The sequence below is a fragment of the Copadichromis virginalis genome, linkage group LG18, assembly GCF_057382275.1.
Source record: "Copadichromis virginalis isolate Kocher_CV1m ecotype Utaka linkage group LG18, C_Virginalis_male_GT1.1, whole genome shotgun sequence".
Taxonomy (NCBI): domain Eukaryota; kingdom Metazoa; phylum Chordata; class Actinopteri; order Cichliformes; family Cichlidae; genus Copadichromis; species Copadichromis virginalis.
This window is the reverse complement of record NC_140635.1, coordinates 37801375-37822513: the sequence shown is the minus strand read 5'-3', so window position 1 is coordinate 37822513 and position 21139 is coordinate 37801375. Positions and strand designations below refer to the sequence as shown.

The 21139-nt window shown below is 43.8% G+C and overlaps 1 protein-coding gene across 2 annotated transcripts; it reads right to left on the bottom strand.

Annotated features, from left to right (window-relative positions):
• Positions 1-1632: 1632 nt before the first annotated feature.
• Positions 1633-21022, bottom strand: palmda (palmdelphin a). 2 transcript variants are annotated; one of them, XM_085439782.1, is made up of 8 exons: positions 20978-21022; positions 18749-18829; positions 18216-18337; positions 4918-5032; positions 4799-4823; positions 4629-4712; positions 3435-3595; positions 1633-2630 (listed from the first exon to the last, which is right to left on the bottom strand). In XM_085439782.1, the coding sequence occupies exons 1-8, from the start codon at positions 21020-21022 to the stop codon at positions 1668-1670; spliced, it is 1596 nt and encodes a 531-aa protein (XP_085295908.1). In that variant the 3' UTR covers positions 1633-1667. The 2 variants fall into 2 exon arrangements, with proteins under 2 accessions (XP_085295908.1, XP_085295909.1); XM_085439783.1 differs by having other exon boundaries at positions 1633-2615; positions 3483-3538.
• Between the last annotated feature and the right edge of the window lie 117 nt (positions 21023-21139).

The window sequence follows — 21139 nt, the reverse complement described above, 5'->3', positions numbered from 1 at the left end:
TATTTACAAACCAGATGTTTAAGCTTCCACTGTCAGGAAATGATGAATATTGTTTCTCATATGCAAATGTTCCAGTTGGAGAAAGCACAACTGAAACATTGGCACCTGAGCTGTGAATGCTAATGCAGTCATGCTGCTGTTGTGCAGCTCAGTCCATCCAGTTATAACAAATATCACACTTGTCCATCCGGTTGTTGTTCAGTATTTATCAGCTGATATTGTTTTGGTATTATTAAACCCACGTGGGCCAGCCCAGAACAGAATATGCTGCATAGCACAGGAAAGTAATGCAAACATTCACCGACACATTCAACACAGTGTGAAGTCATTCTGAAGTAGGTCACTCCAATCCGTTATTACCAGCAGAGGGAGCCACAGTGCGCTCCACTGGTCAAACCTAATATTGTGTCTGTTGCTATGGGAACATGTGCTTGTTCTGTAATATTGTTTAATTTGGACCTGAGGACTATAAGAAGATCATTAATGTTATTACCTCCATGTGTGTCTGTGTGTGTCTGTGTGTGTCTATGTAAACCATTGTTTTGAATTCATTCTGATAAAGGATTTTAGATTGGGGTCATGGTAACTACCCATTAAATGTTAGCTTACATCCATTACGGTCTTCAATATCAGCTTCATGATTTATTGGTTGAAAACGGACAAAAAGCCTTTTAAATTCAAAGTTCTGACTCTTAAAATTGTGCTGTGCATTGTCAACATATGGAAAATATCATATCAAGATCATGTGATCTCTCCTCAACAGATCAAGAGCTGCGTCTTGGAAATGCGTAATTTTGGTTAATTTATTACTGTCGTAGGCTTTTGGGAACAAACAAAACAAAAACATGCATGAAGCTACAAAGTTCTTCAGGCTAACATGCTGTCCAAACCTAATCCTAACGATCAGAGCTGGGCTTATTTGAGTGCTTTGAAGCAGTAAAAGTGAAGCATCTTACAGTCCAGTCATCATCATGCTGGTGTTGCTCTGCTGTTCGTTGTCACAACCAGCAGCTCTGCAGTGTAACAATGAAATGAGTAAATGTTAAACAGTACAGTTTTGAGTTGTTATTCTGAGAGGTTAAAGCTAGCTGCCTGGGCTTTGAATACTGGGAGCTAGGAGCAGACATGCTAAAGCACTGCTAGCACATGTGCAGTAAGAACACGTGTGTCACTTGGATTTAATCCTGTTCAAAGTGATTTATTTTGGTTTGTCTTTTTTCTCCATGCATTCCAACTTCAGATGACAGATTTGTGGGTTAATCTTTTCAAGTCATCTTACATTTTACATTAATCTGTAGCATATATATCCTGGGGCAACATACTGAACTCCCAGTTGCTCTCTGATGCATTCATTCATTCATTCATTCATTCATTGTTAGTACTTGTTAGCATGGAAAACAGTGCTTGTGTGATTGTGTGTGATTTGGTGAAGTAGAAGCAGAAAAGCGCTATATAAAAACAGTCCACTTACAGCGACACACAGCAGTATGTGATACGTGGGGAACACGTTATAAAGACTGACCAAATTAAACAGGGCTCTTTAGTTACAGTGTCACATGTTTATTAGCTGGAGATGATTTCACATCTTCCCTTTCACAAAAGGTCACTAAGCGCTCGAGGAGAATCGGTCATTTTAGGCAGCACCACGTAAAAAAGAAGGCTTTCAGTTAGCAGACACTACAGCACGGTTGTTGTTTTTTCCAGATCTTTCTGACGCCTGGTCCCACCGCGCTCTCTCTGTGTCCGTCTCCAAGTCCCTGCACGTGTGCAGCAGCTCCATTGCTTGCGCTTGGCTTTGGAATGTGCCCGTGGCTCTTCTTCTCCTTCATGTTGCTGTCATCATAGTCTTCATCGTCCTCAACAATGACCAGTTCAGCCTTGAGGGAACCTTCAAACTCCCGAACCTGCCGGCTCTCGTCCAACGCTGACTGAAAACCCATGAATATGGCTGTGATTGGCTCAGCAGTGTCCAAGACGCTAAGGACTGTGCAAGGAGGGTCATCTCCAGTAAGGGGTGCTCTGTGTCTGTTCCCAGTTTGTCTGTTTGACTGGTACAATGATGGGCGGTAATGTTCTTCCTCACTGATATAATCAATAGCAGGAATATAACAGGGAGTGTAGCTGAAGCGTGTGTGTGTTAGTATTTCCTGGTCATGTGTTCTAAGAGGTACGCAGCACCTGGATGGTTCAGTGATCCTGCTGCTGCTTCTGGTCATGCCACTGGGCTGGTGGCTTGCAGACCCGCCTTCCTGAAGACGGTGACAATTTGTCACTGGATATGAACTACAGTGACAATCTCGCTGGTTGCCATAGTGATCCAGGCGCGTCACACAACTTTCCGTCAGATTGCTTTGCTGGCTCCTGCCTTCATTTTTGATAAGACAGCTGTCCTGGTTACAGTAGTGATGCTCACTGTGTGGGTTTCTTTGGCTGTTTTCGTTGGAGCTAAAGTCTTTGTCTGCTTTGTGTCTTTGCAGGACATCATAGTGTCCTGGCTGCTTCCTGAGGTCATGCTCCTCCACCCTGTTCCAGTTTTGGTGCTTTGCTTGACCATGCATTGTAGCATTTCTCAGTAAATGTTCCACCTCATTGGCCGATAGCTCAGAAACACCATTCTGGCCACGTGATGCCTAGAAGTACAAAAAAACCAGGACTCAGAAACTGAAAGAAATTCAAACACAACAGAAGCTAACATGACGCATTCTGTTTATGTCACTTCACGAGCTACTTGAAAAGGAACATGTACAGCTAAAATGCTTGTTCTTTGTCAGCAGAATTGCTAACAGAAATCTATATTAGCTTGAGATGTTCATGCCAGTGTTTCCCACACACAGGCTTTATTCGTGTGGGTGACTGTTTTGCAGCTAAGTGAGGCCACAGTTCAGGACTGTGGATTTGGAGTTGCTACTATGTGATACAGAACTCAGTTAAGAGACAGTGGATTATTGCTCCTTTATTTATTGTCATAGTTTTTGAGATTTATTAAAATAAAGATTTAAACAAAGGAAAAACCAACTAAGAACCATGCAGATGGTTCAAACAGTAACAGACGACAGTCGGCTGCATCCTTCATTACTGTAGTTTTCTCTCTCTTGAAATAGAGAAACGATATAGTGCATGCCTCCATTTATATTCATCATATACAACAAATCTTTGTTTGCCTTTGGCACCCCAGGTAGATAGCTTTACATTAATCCAGTGTAACATTAGCCCCACCCAGTCCACTGCTCTGTGCCAGTCGCAGCTACTGGGACTTTGGTAAAAATGCTGGTGTCATTATTACCAGTTGTGGAGTATTAGGGTCACTAATCAAAAGTTACAGGGAGCTAATATTCTCATACAAATCTGTTTCAAAGCTAAAATGGAATAAAACAAAGCATGCACCTCCACTGCTTAAAGTGAAGTCAGGGTTTGGCTCAGAATAATAAAAATACCTGCTGAGAGTTGAGTGCACAAACACACTTCTGGACATCATCAGGAACCCTGAGCCCGGTGTTTTGGTGAAAGTCTTTCAGAAGAACATCAGGCGTAGAAAGTACTGAGCTCTCCCCAGTCAGAGTATTTTTAGCCACATTGAGCTGCATGTTAAACAGAGCTGGGACACAGAGGGCAGTTAATGCAGTTAAAGTTTATCCTGATTATCATGACATCCGTCCAGGTGCACAGCACAATCCATGTCCTGTACATTAGTTAATGTAAGTCTCCACAGGTCATTCTCAATGGGTGATACAAATGTATAAAAATAAAGCAGAGGAAAAAGTTCGCTTTGAGCTCAGAGATATGGTATATCTGATATAACATATACAGGACAGTATGTGTAGAACCCAGAAACATAGATGTGTGGTCAAAGATGAAAGAATGTGCACTAATGAGGTGAAAAAGTTACATTTATGTGACTTTCTGATGTCCTTTTTAAAGATCTGTGGAAAATGATGAATCACGTTTTTTGTGCAGAAACTAGGAGTGAGTCATATAGACATCCTTTACTCAGCGTTCTGATACCTGTGCAAAGTTCACAGGTAGATCCTCAAAAACTAGAGCGCACTGGAACGCCAAATTAAAGCAGACATGAAACACTACACACATACAAAGGCTGATTTACAACGTAAAAATCCAGCTGTTACTCATAATCTGTGTGTTTGTAAAGAATTTAAAAATGAGGACAGATTTTCCTGTTTGAGTGAATGTAGCCAAACAATGGAGCCAATTATTGTTAAAGAGACAGACAGTATAAGTGGACAGTATGTCCTTGGTTTTACTGCTGCAGCCAGGGGCAGCACAAAAGGGTTTTCCACTGAGTTATTGGTTCTGTCACCAGTTAGCTAACATAAACCAATGTGGGTTTATTAGCCACAACCAACCAGGCGACGTCACATTCTGTGCTGACAGAAGATGGCGTAAACATCTTTTGAAAGCACTTATTGTACTGTAGCTGCCTCCACCAGTTTGTGAGAGTGAATGAATAGTGGCATTGTAAAGCACTTTGGGTGCCTTGAAAAGTGCTATATAAATCCAATCCATTATTAATTGTCAGAACACAGCACTATAAATTCAGTTCTACATTTGCAAACTCTTGTGTATTTCAGTGCTATTGTGTATAACAGTTTTAAATGTATGAATGATCTCACGCTGCCGTGGTGTGTTTGGCTCACACTGTTCACTGGCTGGTGAGGAGAAGGATTCAGGGATTGCTGTGGTTATGTGTAATGGTTCTGCAAGAACAAAAACAGAACTGTTAGCTTGGGTTCATCTTTCGTCGCAACACCAGAGATGTTGCAAATGATGTCACATGACTTACCAGGAACAAAGCTGTTGTGGGCTTCCTAGAAGACACGCACAACTCAGTAAGTATAACAGGTACTAGAGGGAGCACAACACTACACCTGTGTATCTGTGAGAATGTGTGTTTGTATATACCTTGATAATGTCCTCCGGACTTTTCTCCACTGCCTTGAGTCTACTGAGGATAAAACTCTCATTAACGCTGATCATAGACTCTTCTCTCTCCAGAGAATCCACCTCCATTTCAATCCTAAGGAGACAGAGGGGTCAGAGCAGGGTAGTAACAGGGCAGGACATCACATGAGAAACAGTAACCTCTGGGCCTGAAAATGTGGCCAATGTGAAAGTGACAAAAACTGCAGTGCCTCTGAAGGCTATTTGAGGCTGGCAACCTCATAGACTCTCTTGTTAAAATACCCAACTTTACAGCATTAAAGAGCATGTTTAATTTTTGATTTTTTTTTGTTTTGTTTCAAGTAGAGCTGTGCGATAGAACGATAACGATATGTATTGCGAAATAACTTTTCCTCGATAGAAAAATTAAACTATTGCGATAGACCTCACCGCTCTGGTCCTCTTAGAAAGAAGAACAGCCAATCCAAATTAAGTTGCGCAAAGCCGAACCAATCACAGCCGCAGCGTCACGTGACTTGTTACGTACAGCACAAGTGCCAAGCTGCACATGTGTATTTGTTTGGGAAGCAGCCAGCCGCCGTGCCGCCCGGATAATGGAGAAAATGAGTGTGCTGACTAGAAAAATCAACCGAGAGCATGACCGAAGGTTACCGAAGAGAAAACAGATGATAGTTCCAATGCCGGAGAGCTTGTCAAACGGAGGAGCCACAGAAGTCCCGTAGTGTGAAGGTATTTCGGCTATTTCAAGTCTGACAAAAAACATTAGCGCGCACTGTAAATTGTGCCGAAAGCAAGTCTGGAAACACAATAAAGTGGTGCATGCTCAATCTCTGACTGGAAGCGCTAATTCGTCATTCGGCTTTTGTCAGACTAAAGTAACTGTTAAAACTGTTTGAAAAGCTCAGCTATACAACAATGTGTCATGATCCTGGGTCCTTTTGACCCAGCGTTTTGTGTTTTCTCTTCTTGTGATTTTGGTTCTGTTCTTCCTCTGTTTAGTGTTTATTCTGTTCTGCCCGTGTGTTCCTGTATCTAGTCCGCGTTTCTTAGTTGTGTCCTTTCATGTGTAAGTTCCTGTTTTATTGTGAAGGTCTGCGTCTTATGTGAGTGTTTTCATTTGCCTCCCTAGTCTCGTCATGTTAATTACTCCCAGCTGTGTTCCCACCAGTGTGTAACCTCCCTGTGTTCTCTGAGTGTATTTAAGTTGTGTCTTCTGTCATAGTAGTTGCTGGTTCGTCTGTGTTGTTTCCCCTCGGTCTCCCTGCATCTCTCCATGTGTATTTCCCCGGATCTCCCTGCATCTTCGTTTCTGGTTTGTGTTGTTAGTTTACCCAGTTTAGGTGTCCGGTTTCATGTTCACCCACCATTGCTGTTTGTACCCACTCCTGTAAATAAATACTCACCTGCACCAGAGCTGCCGCCTTTTGGGTCCTTTCTCCAACTCCACACGGCTTGCCCCGGCAAACCGTGACACAAGGAGAGATTGAGAATTTCCTTTTAGTTCTCAGTTTATTTGATATTGACAAAAGTTAGTAAATTTTGTCTGTTCTTCTGTAAAACAAACTAAGATTTATTTTTAGAATTAATATTTTGTTTCTAAGTGGAATTGACAATTTAGTCTGTTTCGTTTGTTCTGTTTTGGCAGATATCCAAGAAAGGGTCTCCAGTATGAAGAGTTGGACAGCACCAGGGCCCGACATGGTTCACGCCTACTGGCTGAAGGAGCTGACTGCACTCCACGAGCGTCCAGCAGCACAAATGAACCAGCTGCTAGTTAACGAGAGACACCCAGAATGGCTAACTGAAGGCCGGACGGTCCTGATCCCCAAGGACCCCAAGAAGGGACCGGTCCCCTCCAACTACCGACCAATAACCTGCCTCAGTACTACATGGAAGCTCCTGTCAGGCATCATATCGGCTAAGATGAACAGGCACATGGGTCAATACATGAGCGGGACACAGAAAGGAATTGGCAAGAATACCAGAGGCGCAAAACACCAGCTACTGGTAGACAGAACAATCAGCCGAGACTGCAAGACCAGACTGACCAACCTGTGCACTGCCTGGATTGATTACAAGAAGGCCTATGACTCAATGCCCCACAGCTGGATACTGGAATGCCTAGAATTGTACAAGATCAATGGGACCCTAAGAGCCTTCATCAGGAACTCAATGGGGATGTGGCGTACAACACTAGAGGCCAACTCCAAGCCCATAGCACAAGTCACCATCAAGTGCGGGATCTACCAAGGAGAAGCTCTGTCCCCACTGCTGTTCTGCATAGGCCTGAACCCCCTCAGTGAGATCATTAACAAGACTGGCTACGGATACCGACTACGGAACGGAGCAGTTGTCAGCCACCTCCTGTACATGGATGACATCAAGCTGTATGCCAAGAGTGAACGAGACATCGATTCACTGATCCACACTACCAGGCTATACAGCAATGACATTGGAATGTCGTTCGGACTGGAGAAGTGTAGTCGGATGGTAACAAAGAGAGGGAAGGTAGTCAGAACTGAGGGGATTGAACTACCAGAAGGCAACATTGCAGACATAGAGGACAGTTACAAGTACTTGGGGATCCCGCAGGCGAATGGGAACCATGAAGAGGCCGCTAGAAAAGCTGCAACCACCAAGTACCTGCAGAGGGTCAGGCAAGTCCTGAGGAGTCAGCTGAATGGTAAGAACAAGATCCGGGCCATCAACACGTACGCCCTGCCCGTGATCAGGTACCCTGCTGGGGTAATAGGCTGGCCAAAGGAGGAGATAGAAGCCACTGACATAAAGACAAGAAAGCTCCTTACCATGCATGGAGGGTTTCACCCCAAGTCCAGCACCCTGAGGCTGTACGCTAAGCGGAAGGAAGGGGGCCGGGGACTGGTGAGTGTCAGCACCACAGTCCAGGATGAGACAACGAACATCCAAGAATACATTGGGAAGATGGCCCCAACTGACCGAGTGCTCAGTGAATACCTCAGGCAGTAGAAACCCAAGAAAGAGGAGGGAGACGAGGAACCATCATGGAAGGACAGGCCCCTGCATGTATGTACCACCGGCAGATAGAGGAGGTGGCTGATATCCAGAAATCCTACCAGAGGCTGGACAAAGCTGGACTGAAAGACAGCACAGAGGCACTAATCATGGCAGCACAAGAACAAGCTCTGAGTACAAGATCCATAGAGGCTGGGGTCTATCACACCAGGCAAGACCCCAGGTGCAGGCTGTGTAAAGATGCCCCAGAGACAATCCAGCACATAACAGCAGGGTGCAAGATGCTAGCAGGCAAGGCATACATGGAACACCATAACCAAGTGGCCGGCATAGTGTACAGGAACATCTGTGCCGAGTATAACCTGGAAGTCCCGAGGTCAAAATGGGAGACGCCCCCAAGGGTGGTGGAGAATGACCGAGCTAAGATCCTGTGGGACTTCCAGATACAGACGGACAAAATGGTGGTGGCTAACCAACCGGACATAGTGGTGGTAGACAAACAGAAGAAGACGGCCGTAGTGATCGATGTAGCGGTTCCGAATGACAGCAATATCAGGAAGAAGGAACACGAGAAGCTGGAGAAATACCAAGGGCTCAGAGAAGAGCTCGAGAGGATGTGGAGGGTGAAGGTAACGGTGGTCCCCGTGGTAATCGGAGCACTAGGTGCGGTGACTCCCAAGCTAGGCGAGTGGCTCCAGCAGATCCCGGGAATAACATCGGAGATCTCTGTCCAGAAGAGCGCAGTCCTGGGAACAGCTAAGATACTGCAGGACCCTCAAGCTCCCAGGCCTCTGGTAGAGGACCCGAGCTTGAAGGATAAACCGCCCGCAGGGGTGTGCTGGGTGTTTTTTTTATGTATATATATATATGTATATATATGTGTATATGTGTGTATATGTATATGTATATGTGTATATGTATGTGTGCGTATATATATATGTGTATATATATGTGTGTGTGTGTGTGCGTGTGTCATGTACCGGTGTGTGGCAGGCAGGAAATAGGACCCAAACGCAAACTCACGGGAAAACAGAACTGAACTCAAAGTGCAGCTTTATTGCTGACAAAAGATAACAGGAGAGGCAGAACGTAGAAAATACAAAATTAAACTGGGAAGAGCTAATTGTAAGAAATATCAGAAAACACGGGGAGAATCACACACAGCATGTGGGACGACACGACACAGAACTGAGGGAGACGCAGACATAAATACACAGAGGGTTAACGAGGGAAGTGGGAGCACACGGGGAACACAGGTGACACTGATAATCATAACAAGACACGGCAGGAGTGAACACCACACTGATGGGAGACGGGCAAAGTAAAACAGCAAGTACAGAGGTTCAGACAGGAGGAGAGAGAGCACGGGGAGAACACAGACATAATGGGCTGGGGAAAACATAGAATAAAACACGAGGAGAGACGAGGGCTCACAGTTACACAGGGGCACACAGGGGGTAAGAGTCACGAAGGGAAAACACTTAGGGAACAACATAACAGGACAACTCAGGAAACATGGCCTAAATAAGAAATGAAATACAGAAATACAAGAAACTAAGAATACTGGGCCAACATGGCCCAGGACCATGACAGCGTGTATATATATATGTGTGTGTATGTGTGCGTGTATATATGTGTGTGTGTATGTGTGCGTGTATATATGTGTGTGTGTATATATGTGTGTGTGTATGTGTGCGTGTGTATGTGTGCGTGTGTATATATGTGTGTGTGTATGTGTGCGTGTATATATGTGTGCGTGTATATATGTGTGTGTGCATGTGTGCGTGTATATATGTGTGTGTGCATGTGTGCGTGTGTATGTGTGCGTGTGTATATATGTGTTTGTGTATGTGTGCGTGTATATATGTGTGTGTGTGTATGTGTGCGTGTGTATGTGTGCGTGTGTATATATGTGTGTGTGCATGTGTGCGTGTGTATGTGTGCGTGTGTATATATGTGTTTGTGTATGTGTGCGTGTATATATGTGTGTGTGTATGTGTGCGTGTGTATATATGTGTGTGTGTATGTGTGCGTGTGTATATATGTGTGTGTGTATGTGTGCGTGTATATATGTGTGTGTGTATGTGTGCGTGTATATATGTGTGTGTGTATGTGTGCGTGTATATATGTGTTTGTGTATGTGTGCGTGTATATATATGTGTGTGCATGTGTGCGTGTGTATATGTGTGTGTGTATGTGTGCGTGTGTATATGTGTGTGTGTATGTGTATATATATGTATGTATATATATATATATATATATATATATATGTATATATATATATATATATGTGTATATATATATTAGGGGTGCAACGATACTCGTATCGATGTTGAACCGTTCGATACAGTGCTTTCGGTTCGGTACGCATATGTATCGAACAATACAAAATTTGTAATTTATTTTATCAACTTTCCTTCTGACGATGCTGTCTGTGTTGAGCGCTCAGTGAATCTGCGTTCGACTACTCCGCCTAGGCTGCACTGTCGAGCGCAGATCCACTGAGCGCAGCACAAGCTAGCAAGACAGAAGCTAAGCTCTCCTTGCAACATGGCAAATTGAACCTCCCCCACCCTCATTCAGATCTGGCGTTTGGAATTATTTTGGTTTTCATGTGACGTATGACCCTGAAGGTAAGCGCGTCATGGACTAAAGTAAAACAGTATGTCGGATGTGCCACGCAATGCTCAATTACATGGGTGGGAGCTAGTGCGTTAGCGCAGTTAGTTATATAAAAATAAACACCCAGCACGCCCCTGCGGGCGGTTTATCCTTCAAGCTCGGGTCCTCTACCAGAGGCCTGGGAGCTTGAGGGTCCTGCGCAGTATCTTAGCTGTTCCCAGGACTGCGCTCTTCTGGACAGAGATCTCCGATGTTATTCCCGGGATCTGCTGGAGCCACTCGCCTAGCTTGGGAGTCACCGCACCTAGTGCTCCGATTACCACGGGGACCACCGTTACCTTCACCCTCCACATCCTCTCGAGCTCTTCTCTGGGCCCTTGGTATTTCTCCAGCTTCTCGTGTTCCTTCTTCCTGATATTGCTGTCATTCGGAACCGCTACATCGATCACTACGGCCGTCTTCTTCCGTTTGTCTACCACCACTATGTCCGGTTGGTAAAACACAAAATGCTGGGTCAACGACCTATATATAGATATATATAGATATATATATATATATTTACCAGCTGTTCTTCACAGAAGCAGCCAAGGTGTACTCCTAGTGGGAGGGGAACAATATGAGAACAGCACCGCCAAGGCTGGAAACGGATCAATACTGGTACAGCATATGGGGAGAGGACACAACCCATAATAGCAATGCTCAGTGGCTAGTGAATCCAAGAGCAGACCACAACAACCTCCCTGAACAGGGTCCAGTAACAATCATAGTGGCAGACATCCAAGAAAAGATTAGATTAGATTAGATTAGATTAGATAGAACTTTATTAATCCCTCGGGTGGGTTCCTCTGGGAAATTCGATTTCCAAAAAAGCACAGCACCGACAGAAGTTACAGAGTTACAGAATATTATATATATATATACACACACACACACACACACACACACACACACACACACACACACACACACACACACATATAAATACAGAGACAATATAAATAAAATATACGAAGGGGATAAATAGAATAAATAGGAATAAAAAATAAAAATACAAGTGAATTGCACATTTCAAGTATTGAGGTCTATTGCACTGTTGACTATTTACAAAAGTATTGCACAAAAGGTATTGCACAGTGTCCCCAGTATGAAGAGTTGGACAGCACCAGGCCCCGACATGGTTCACGCCTACTGGCTGAAGGAGCTGACTGCACTCCACGAGCGTCCAGCAGCACAAATCAACCAGTTGCTAGTTGACGGGAGACACCTGGAATGGCTAACCGGAGGTCGGACGGTCCTGATCCTCAAGGACCCCCAGAAGGGACCGGTCCCCTCCAACTACCGACCAATAACCTGCCTCAGCACCACATGGAAGCTCCTGTCAGGCATCATAGCGGCTAAGATGAACATGCAAATGGGTCAATACATGAGCGGGGCACAGAAAGGGATGGGCAAGAATACAAGAGGCGCAAAACACCAGCTACTGGTAGACCGAGCAGTCAGCCGAGACTGCAAGACCAGGCTGACCAACCTGTGCACTGCCTGGATTAATTAGAAATATCCTGTCTCAGAGTGACGCTGAAAAACTAGTTCATGCATTTATTACTTCCAGGCTGGACGACTGTAATTCATTATTATCAGGAAGTCCTAAAAACTCCCTGAAAAGCCTTCAGCTAATCCAAAATGCTGCAGCAAGAGTCCTGACAGGGACTAGAAAGAGAGAGCAGATTTCTCCTGTTTTGGCTTCCTGTTAAATCCAGAATTCAAAATCCTGCTCCTCACATACAAGGTCTTAAATAATCAGGCCCCATCTTATCTTAATGACCTTGTAGTACCATATCACCCTATTAGAGCACTTCGCTCTCGCTCTGCAGGCCTACTTGTTGTTCCTAGAGTATTTAAAAGTAGAATGGGAGGCAGAGCCTTCAGTTTTCAGGCCCCTCTTCTGTGGAACCAGCTTCCAGTTTGGATTCAGGAGACAGACACTATCTCTACTTTCAAGATTAGGCTTCAAACTTTCCTTTTTGCTAAAGCATATAGTTAGGGCTGGACCAGGTGACCCTTGTGTGTGTATATTTAGTGGGTGTCGGTCTGTGTTCGTTGTGGCTCGTCTGTGTTCGTCTGCATTTCTCTGTGTTCCATGGTGTTTCGGTCCTGTCTCTGCGTCTCTCTGCCCCGCACCCCTTTTGTATGCTCTCAGGTTTGTTATTTAGTTCTCCCAGTTTTGGTTTCTTCAGTTATTTGTCATGCCTCACTGCTATCCCACCTTGTAAATAAACGTCACACTCTTGACCAGTCAGCTTCCTGCATTTTGGGTCATTTTCATTCCACAACACGACTGCTGCACTGAATCATACCTGTTATTAATAATAATAATAATAATAATAATAATAATAATACATTTTATTTGAGGGCGCCTTTCAGAAACCCAAGGTCACCTTACAAAAAACACAATTAATAAAAGGAACAATAGTCATAAAATACATAAAATAAGTTAAGTTATTAACCTCTGTCTCTCTTCCACAGCATGTCTTTATCCTGTCTTCCTTCTCTCACCCCAACCAATCACAGCAGATGGCCCCGCCCCTCCCTGAGCCTGGATCTGCTGGAGGTTTCTTCCTGTTAAAAGGGAGTTTTTCCTTCCCACTGTCACCAAAGTGCTGCTCATAGGGGGTCATATGATTGTTGGGTTTTTCTCTGTATGTGTTACTGTAGGGTCGACCTCACAATATAAAGCACCTTGAGGCAACTGTTGTTGTGATTTGGTGCTGTGTAAATAAATGAAATTGAATTGAACTGAATTACAAGAAGGCCTATGACTCAATGCCCCCACAGCTGGATCCTGGAATGCATGGAATTGTACAAGATCAACGGGACCCTAAGAGCCTTCATCAGGAACTCAATGGGGATGTGGCATACAACACTAGAGGCCAACTTCAAGCCCATAGCACAAGTCAGCATCAAGTGCGGGATCTACCAAGGAGATGCTCTGTCCCCACTGCTTTTCTGCATAGGACCGACTGCAGAATGGAGCAGCAGAAGGAAGGAGGCCGGGGATTGGTGAGTGTCAGCACCACAGTCCAGGATGAGACAACAAATATCCATGAGTACATCGTGAAGATGTCCCCAACCAACCGCATGCTCAGTGAATACCTCAGGCAGCAGAAACCCAAGAGGAGGAACTATCATGGAAGGACTGGCCCTCAGGAAGAAGGAACATGAGAAGCTCAGAGAAGAGCTCGAGAGGATGTGGAGGGTGAAGGTAACGGTGGTCCCCGTGGTAATCGGAGCACTAGGTGCGGTGACTCCCAAGCTAGGCGAGTGGCTCCAGCAGATCCCGGGAATAACATCGGAGATCTCTGTCCAGAAGAGCGCAGTCCTGGGAACAGCTAAGATACTGCGCAGGACCCTCAAGCTCCCAGGCCTCTGGTAGAGGACCCAATTTTGATGGATAGACCGCCCGCAGGGACGAGTGGGGAATTTTTTGTTTGACATGACTCCAGTAGTGACAGCAGTGATTCAAAAGTGCAACAAATTGTCAGCGAGTCAGTGTTCTTGCCTTGATTAAGTTAACAACTTTGTCTCGCATGTGCTTCAAAAATGCAAAGTTACAGAATCAGAATCAGAAAGACTTTATTTATCTCCAGGGGGCAATTAAGATACAACAGAGCAGCATGACGTTGAAGGTAAGGACAGGGCATAAACATGGTAAATGGTAAATGGCCTGTATTTGTATACTTAGTCCCTATGGACCCCAAGGCACTTTACACTACATTCAGTAATCCACCCATTCACACACACATTGACACACCGGTGATGGCAGCTACACTGTAGCCACAGCTGCCCTGGGGTGCACTGACAGAGGCGATAACATACAATAATAGTGAAATAATAAATACACAGAATATACAGTATATACACAGTTTTAAAATTAAAGTGACTGAATAGGTGAATAAATAACTGTAAGTGACTAAAAGTGAGTAAAGTGTCGGCAGTATAAAAGAGTGTAGAGTAGTTTCTGTTTCTGGTGTGGGAAACGGTCTCATCGGCTGGAGTTAAAAAGCAGAGCTGCTTTGGGGACAAAGGTGGCGCTCCTCCTCCTCTCAGTCCTGCAGGAAATGCAGCGGAGGCGTCGCCCAGAGGGGAGCCATTGAAACGCGGGTGAAGAATGTGAGAGGGGTCGTTGATGATTTTGGCTGCCTGTCTGAGGGCCTGTTGACAGGCCAATGACTGTAGAGCACATTGATGCAGTGCGCTGCAGTCTGTTCCTGTATGAAGGCTGAGGCAGTGGAACCAGCAGGTGATGGAGAAGGTCATGATGCTTTCCAGGAAAGCATAGTAAAAAGTCATCATGATGGCTGTGCTGACTCCAAAGGAGGTATAGCTGTTGGTGGCACCTCCTGAGAATCTCCTCAGTGTTGGCAGAGAATCTCAGGAGGTTGTCAAAGATGGTTCGCAGGTATTTGTACTCCTCAACTACCTCCACTGGCTTCCCGTGGATGGTGGTGGTGACTGAAGCAGCCAGATCCCTCTGCCTGCTGGAGAAGGTCACCACCTTTGCTCACGTTCAGTTCAAGTTTGGAGCTGTCACACCACTCTACAAACTCCTGCAGAGCGGCCGTGGTGCTGTGAGGGCCTGACAGCAGTGACAGGAGAACTGTGTCGTCAGCATATTTCACCAGGTGACAGATCTGTGTGGATCTGCAGTCATCAGTGTAGAGGATGAAGAGCAGGGGGGAGAGCACACAGCCCTGGGGGGAGCCAGTGGAGCTGAGACCGGAAAGAGAGTTGTTGACCCGTCCTGTTGGTCAAAAAGTCCAATATCCACAGGCAGTGTTGGTCAAGTTACTTTAAAAAAGTAATCAGTAACTAATTACTGATTACTTCCCCCCAAAAGTAATCCCGTTACTTTACTGATTACTTATTTTCAAAAGTCTTTAGTTACTTAGTTACTTAGTTACTTTTTAAAACATGATTTATCCCCTAAATAAGTGATAAAGCGATAGATCTCTCAGCCCAATTCTACTTTTTCTGCATAATCCATCATACAAAATGTAATCAAATGGAAAAGTCTCCTTTTAAAACTTGTTTTATTAGTTTTAATCTTTTAACTTCATGCATCAAGCAAAGATTAAATTATATGCAACATTATCTGACTGGAAGAAATTAGTTTAACATTTAAACCTATTTTCTGCACATTCCAGCACATAAAATATTTTTTGTGTTTACACTCACTCTTTCAAATAGATGCAAGTAAAACACAGCAGAAAATAAATAACATCAAAGACTCAGCGGTCCTTTTGCTCTATTTCCACCTGTAAAGCAGGAGTGGGGTAGGCGGAGGTTTACCCTGGTGCAGGTGTGCTGCAGCTGTCAGTGGAAGGATCTGTGAATTTCCCATTACGTCGTAGCTACTCGGTGCTTGTTGGAAGTTTAGGGGTTTTTCGCTGTAAAAAGAAGTTTTCTTCCCATGCACAGCGGACACTAATGTTTTTGTCACTTTTTATGGAATCAAACTCAAAGTAAGGTCAGTACTTCCACGCTTTAAACGCTGCACGCTCATACTCTCTCTGCACTCGATATATGATCCATTGTTGATCTGCACACAGCTGTTGTCACTAACGTCGCGCTTGCTTACGTCACTGTCACGAGACACTCTTGCAAAAAAATCACGGTTTTAGTAACGCAGTAACGCAGCGTTCCTACGGGAAAGTAACAGTAATCTAATTACCTTTTTTGCAATAGTAATCCCTTACTTTACTCGTTACTCGAAAAAAGTAATCAGTTTACAGTAACGCGTTACAAGTAACACGTTACTGCCCATCTCTGTCCACAGGATTAGCTGATCATCCAGGTGAAATCAGAAGGAAAGTTTAGTGGGCAGGATACGAGGCTGCAGAGTGATGCATGCTGATGAGAAACCAGCAAACAGAAGTCTGGTGGAGGAGTCAGGGAACTCCAGATGTTTGTGGATGGAGTCCAAGATGAAGGTTGTTGCATCATCGACGCCTCTGCGTGCACGGTAAGCAAACTGGGGAGGGTCCATCAGTGGGTCAGTTGCTCTTGATGTGCTGTTTTATGATCTTCTCCATGGCCTTCATCACCAGGGAGGTGAGGGCCACAGGACGAAGATCATTCAGAGACTTTGGGTTGTTTCTTTTGGGGACGGTGTGACTGTCAATTGAGTTTTGAAATAGAGTCCAGAACACACTTCCTAGTTGCCCTGTCTCAGAACTCGCCTGCTGATGTTGTCAGGGCCAGACGTGTTCCGCTGCTGAAGCCAGTGCATGTCCAGGCCCGTCTGAAGTTTGCCAGAGAGCACATGGATGATACAGCAGAGGATTGGGAGAATGTCATGTGGTCAGATGAAACCAAAGTAGAACTTTTTGGTATAAACTCAACTCGTCGTGTTTGGAGGAAGAAGAATACTGAGTTGCATCCCAAGAACACCATACCTACTGTGAAGCATGGGGGTGGAAACATCATGCTATGGGGCTGTTTTTCTGCCAAGGGGACAGGACGACTGATCCGTGTTAAGGACAGAATGAATGGGGCCATGTATCGTGAGATTTTGAGCCAAAACCTCCTTCCATCAGTGAGAACTTTGAAGATGAAACGAGGCTGGGTCTTCCAACATGACAATGATCCTAAACACACCGCCCGGGCAACAAAGGAGTGGCTCCGTAAGAAGCATTTGAAAGTCCTGGAGTGGCCTAACCAGTCTCCAGACCTCAACCCCATAGAAAATCTGTGGCGGGAGTTGAAAGTCCGTGTTGCTCGGCGACAGCCCCAAAACATCACTGCTCTCGAGAAGATCTGCATGGAGGAATGGGCCAAAATACCAGCTACTGTGTGTGCAAACCTGGTAAAGACCTATAGTAAACGTTTGACCTCTGTTATTGCCAACAAAGGTTATGTTACAAAGTATTGAGTTGTATTTTTGGTATTGACCAAATACTTATTTTCCACCCTGATTTACCAATAAATTCTTTACAAATCCTACCATGTGGATTCATGGATTTTTTTTTCACATTCTGTCTCTCACAGTTGAAGTGTACCTCTGGTGCAAATTACTGACCTCTGTCCTCATTTTAGGTGGGGGAACTTGCACAATCGGTGGCTGACTAAATACTTTTTTGCCCCACTGTACTAACCCCAAGTTGCCCTCCGATGTGTTCATTGGAGTGTGAATGTAGAGTCGTTTGCACTTGTGTTTAGAACTGCTTGTATGAGTGGGTGTGAATGAGGCATGTTGTATAGAACCCTTTGAGTACTCTGGGAGAGTAGAAAAGCGCTATATAAGAATCAGTCCATTTACCATGTTTAGTCTCCTAACAACAATTCAAATTGTAATCCTTGTGTTTAAGGATTTACCTCGTTAAAAACTATATTCTGCATCAATCTTTTTTGTGTGCTGACATCTTTCAGAGCTAGCAAACCCACACCTCTCACAAACGTACAAAACACACAGTACACCGTTCTCTGGAGATGATCAATGAGTGTTTGATGTCTAAGATGGAACAAGCTGCATTATACTTATTTACATTTGAATTCTAATTTCCCATTCACCTTTAGATGTCAGAGACACCAAAAGGCTGTGGCCTGCAAGGCCAAACAATGCCCATGCGTAATCTATGGTGATGATATTTGCTTCTCTGTGAGCTCTGTTTGAGCTGATTTTGTACCTGTGGATGCTGAGCTGCAGGGCTCTGGTGTGTTCCTGGTCAGACAGAAAGCTCTGCTGCTGTGTGCAGTCGACTCCATTATTGGAGTCTCGCAGCAGCCACTGCTCTCTCAGAGCCTTTTTCTGTACAGAAGAACAGAATTATCATTAGTGTGGATTGGGACTGGAAGTAAAAATGCAGGTCTGCAAACAGGTAGGACGACTATCCTGCCTTTCTCTCCTCACCCCAACCAGTCGTGGCCATCTGCTGCGACATTCCTGTTAAAATTGAGTTTTTCCTTCCCACTGTCATCACAGTGCTGCTCATAGGGGGTCATATGATTGTTGGGTTTTTCTCTGTTGTATTATTGTAGGGTCTACCTTACAATATAAAGCACCTTGAGGCGACTGTTGTTGTGATTTGGCGCTGTATCAGTAAAACTGAATTGAAATGAATTGATTACTTCTGCAGTTCATGCTGATAATACACATCCAATGAAATGATTTGCTCTACACTTTATCTGCTGTTATAGCCGATCATTTATTCAAACCAACCTTCAGATGTTGCAGTTTGAATTTCTCTTGATCGAGTTTCACTTTCTTCTTTTTAATGTCCTCTTGAATTCGATGCTTCTGCTGTTTCATCAAAAGCAAAAGCTTAAATGAGTGAATATATGAAACATTTACAATTGACAATGGATTGTCAGAATAAGTCAAATATCTATTGAAAATGTAACCCAGTGAGTTTACACGACTCTGTAATGCACTACAACATTGTTATTGCTAATTGTGATTCATCGTTACTCTGTTAATCACTGAGTTGAGCTAAAGTAAATCAATAATAAAAGATAAATAATCTGAATATAAAAATAAAACCCCAGAGAGTATATTTGACACCCCTACTGGTTAGGAAGGAACAAGCCCCGCCTTCCCCTGCTCTGTATGTGCTCAGACACAGAGAGAGAGGAGGTGCACCGTCGCTGATTTTCACCGCCAAGCTTGTTGCTGGAAAATAACTATAAACTTGATAAATTGAGCAAATATCCATACCGGAGATCTGCATGGACCTTGGAGAAACGGACCTGATTTGTTTTGAACATTTTGGACTTTGGAACCATTGCCGTGAGTCAGAAGCTAACCTTCAAGCTAACAAGCTAACAAGAAGTTAACCGGGAATATAATGGCCCAATTTCAATGTTGTAGATCTGCACGGGTGCGGATGAAGTGGACAAGATCCTTTCTGAGAGTTGAACATTAGAAGCGTGCTGGTGAGTTAAACTGGGACTGGGCGAATCAGGCTAATTAACAAGCTAATTAGCTCGTAGCTGTAGCTGGAGCCGACCACGTTTTCACTGTGGGAGAACACACGGGGTTTGGAGTTCAGCTACTCTGAGCACTCAGCTTGTGTGCTGATGATGTTCTAGTATTACATGTTGAATATTAAATGCACTAAAATAAGATGATGGGATGAAGTTAATTTTGATCTTAAAGGTTATGAATCTATTTTATTTGATGCTCGAGCGGCACTGTAAAGATGCCTCTGCATATTCTTACTGTGCTGATACGTTACCACATACTGTAGAACTACAGCCTGTGGGCTTTTGTATATTTTTGGTCATTTTATTTTGTACATTGAGTGTAATTAACATATTGCTTCGTTGCTATGCAGTGCAAAGCAAGGCTCCTGTAATTCAGTAAAAGGGGCAGTACTGGGAAAGATAATCTACCATAGTTCATGGTTTATTTCTGGTTTCTGATAGAAATGTGCTCCTTGATGGAAAAATAAGCTGATTGTGATTTAAAGATTGCATTCATGATTAAGACGCACTGTATAGACTGTAATTAGAAATTAGAATTAATGTTTTGTGCTTGATTTGTTATAGCACTTAAATTATTTACATATGGCCATATATATCATTAGAGTGTGAGTTGAATTAGTAATAGCCCTGTTGTTTACAGGCTAGGCTTTTTTGGGGGATCGTGCAACCTGGATCTCTTCCTGACGAGGAAGATGGCGAGCCGTTCCCTTTGAACCGAACCACAGCCATTCCGAGTTGGCCCAGAAGGGCAGGTTGCTCTTCTCTCACGAAGAATTGCAGCAGAGCGGTTGGACAAAATCACTGAACACGGACTATTAAGCCGGCAAGACTGACATATCTGAGCTCAGATAGGATTCTGGTTACTATTATTATTGCTGTTGTTGTATCTTATTTAATGTTTCATTCCTGTTTATGAAGTGCTGTTTAATTGTTGCTATATAATTCAGTACAATTCAAAGCAACTTTACCTGTGGCTCCACTCATTCTTCTGCACGCCACTCACCATGACCCTCCTGCGAGTCGAGCTATTGGCCCATTCTCTCCATCCTACTTTAACTTCCCCTACCCTGTCCTGTACTTGGCTACAAAAGCAAACTAATCCTCAGAGTAGTTTAAACTGTTTCATTTAAGTTTTAAATGTTCCAAAGTTAAGTGAATGTTAAAGGACAGAAAAAGGTCATAAACAAATGACAAAAGTACTAATTTACATTTTTTAGAGTCAAAAGCCACAAAGATTTAATTTGTTACTTATTTAAATAATAATAATTATTTGTAAGTTACATGTTTTATTTTAGAGTACAGTAAAAAAAGAAAAAAGGTACAGACTGTACATGTCTCAGTAACATCTGCATCATGCTCTAAAACTTCTAAATGAAAGTGTGAATAATTGTCACATAGATAAGCAGATATCTTTAGAAGTGTAGCACAAGTGTCTGTGACTGCTCAGAGTAGACGGGAGCATTACAGTGATGGCCTGGAGCCTCTCCTGGAGCAGGTCACTCTCCTCCATACTGCTTCAGGATCAACACAGAGACTGGAGACGAGAAGAAAGAGAACCTGTCAGATGCCTTTATTTCACAGTATCACTTATAAACATGACCACCAGCAACATTAACCACATTTACAA

Bases quoted from the DNA above. Each gene is read 5' to 3' on its own strand.
- palmda (XM_085439782.1), bottom strand. From the start codon at position 21,022: ATGGAGGAGAGTGACCTGCTCCAGGAGAGGCTCCAGGCCATCACT. The intron at 5,033-18,215 runs GTACAAAATCAG...CTGTCTCCTTAG, and splicing joins CTGCAGCTCAGCATCCACAG to GATTGAAATGGAGGTGGATT. The intron at 3,596-4,628 runs GTGAGATCATTC...TCTGTGTCCCAG, and splicing joins GCCAAACACACCACGGCAGC to CTCTGTTTAACATGCAGCTC.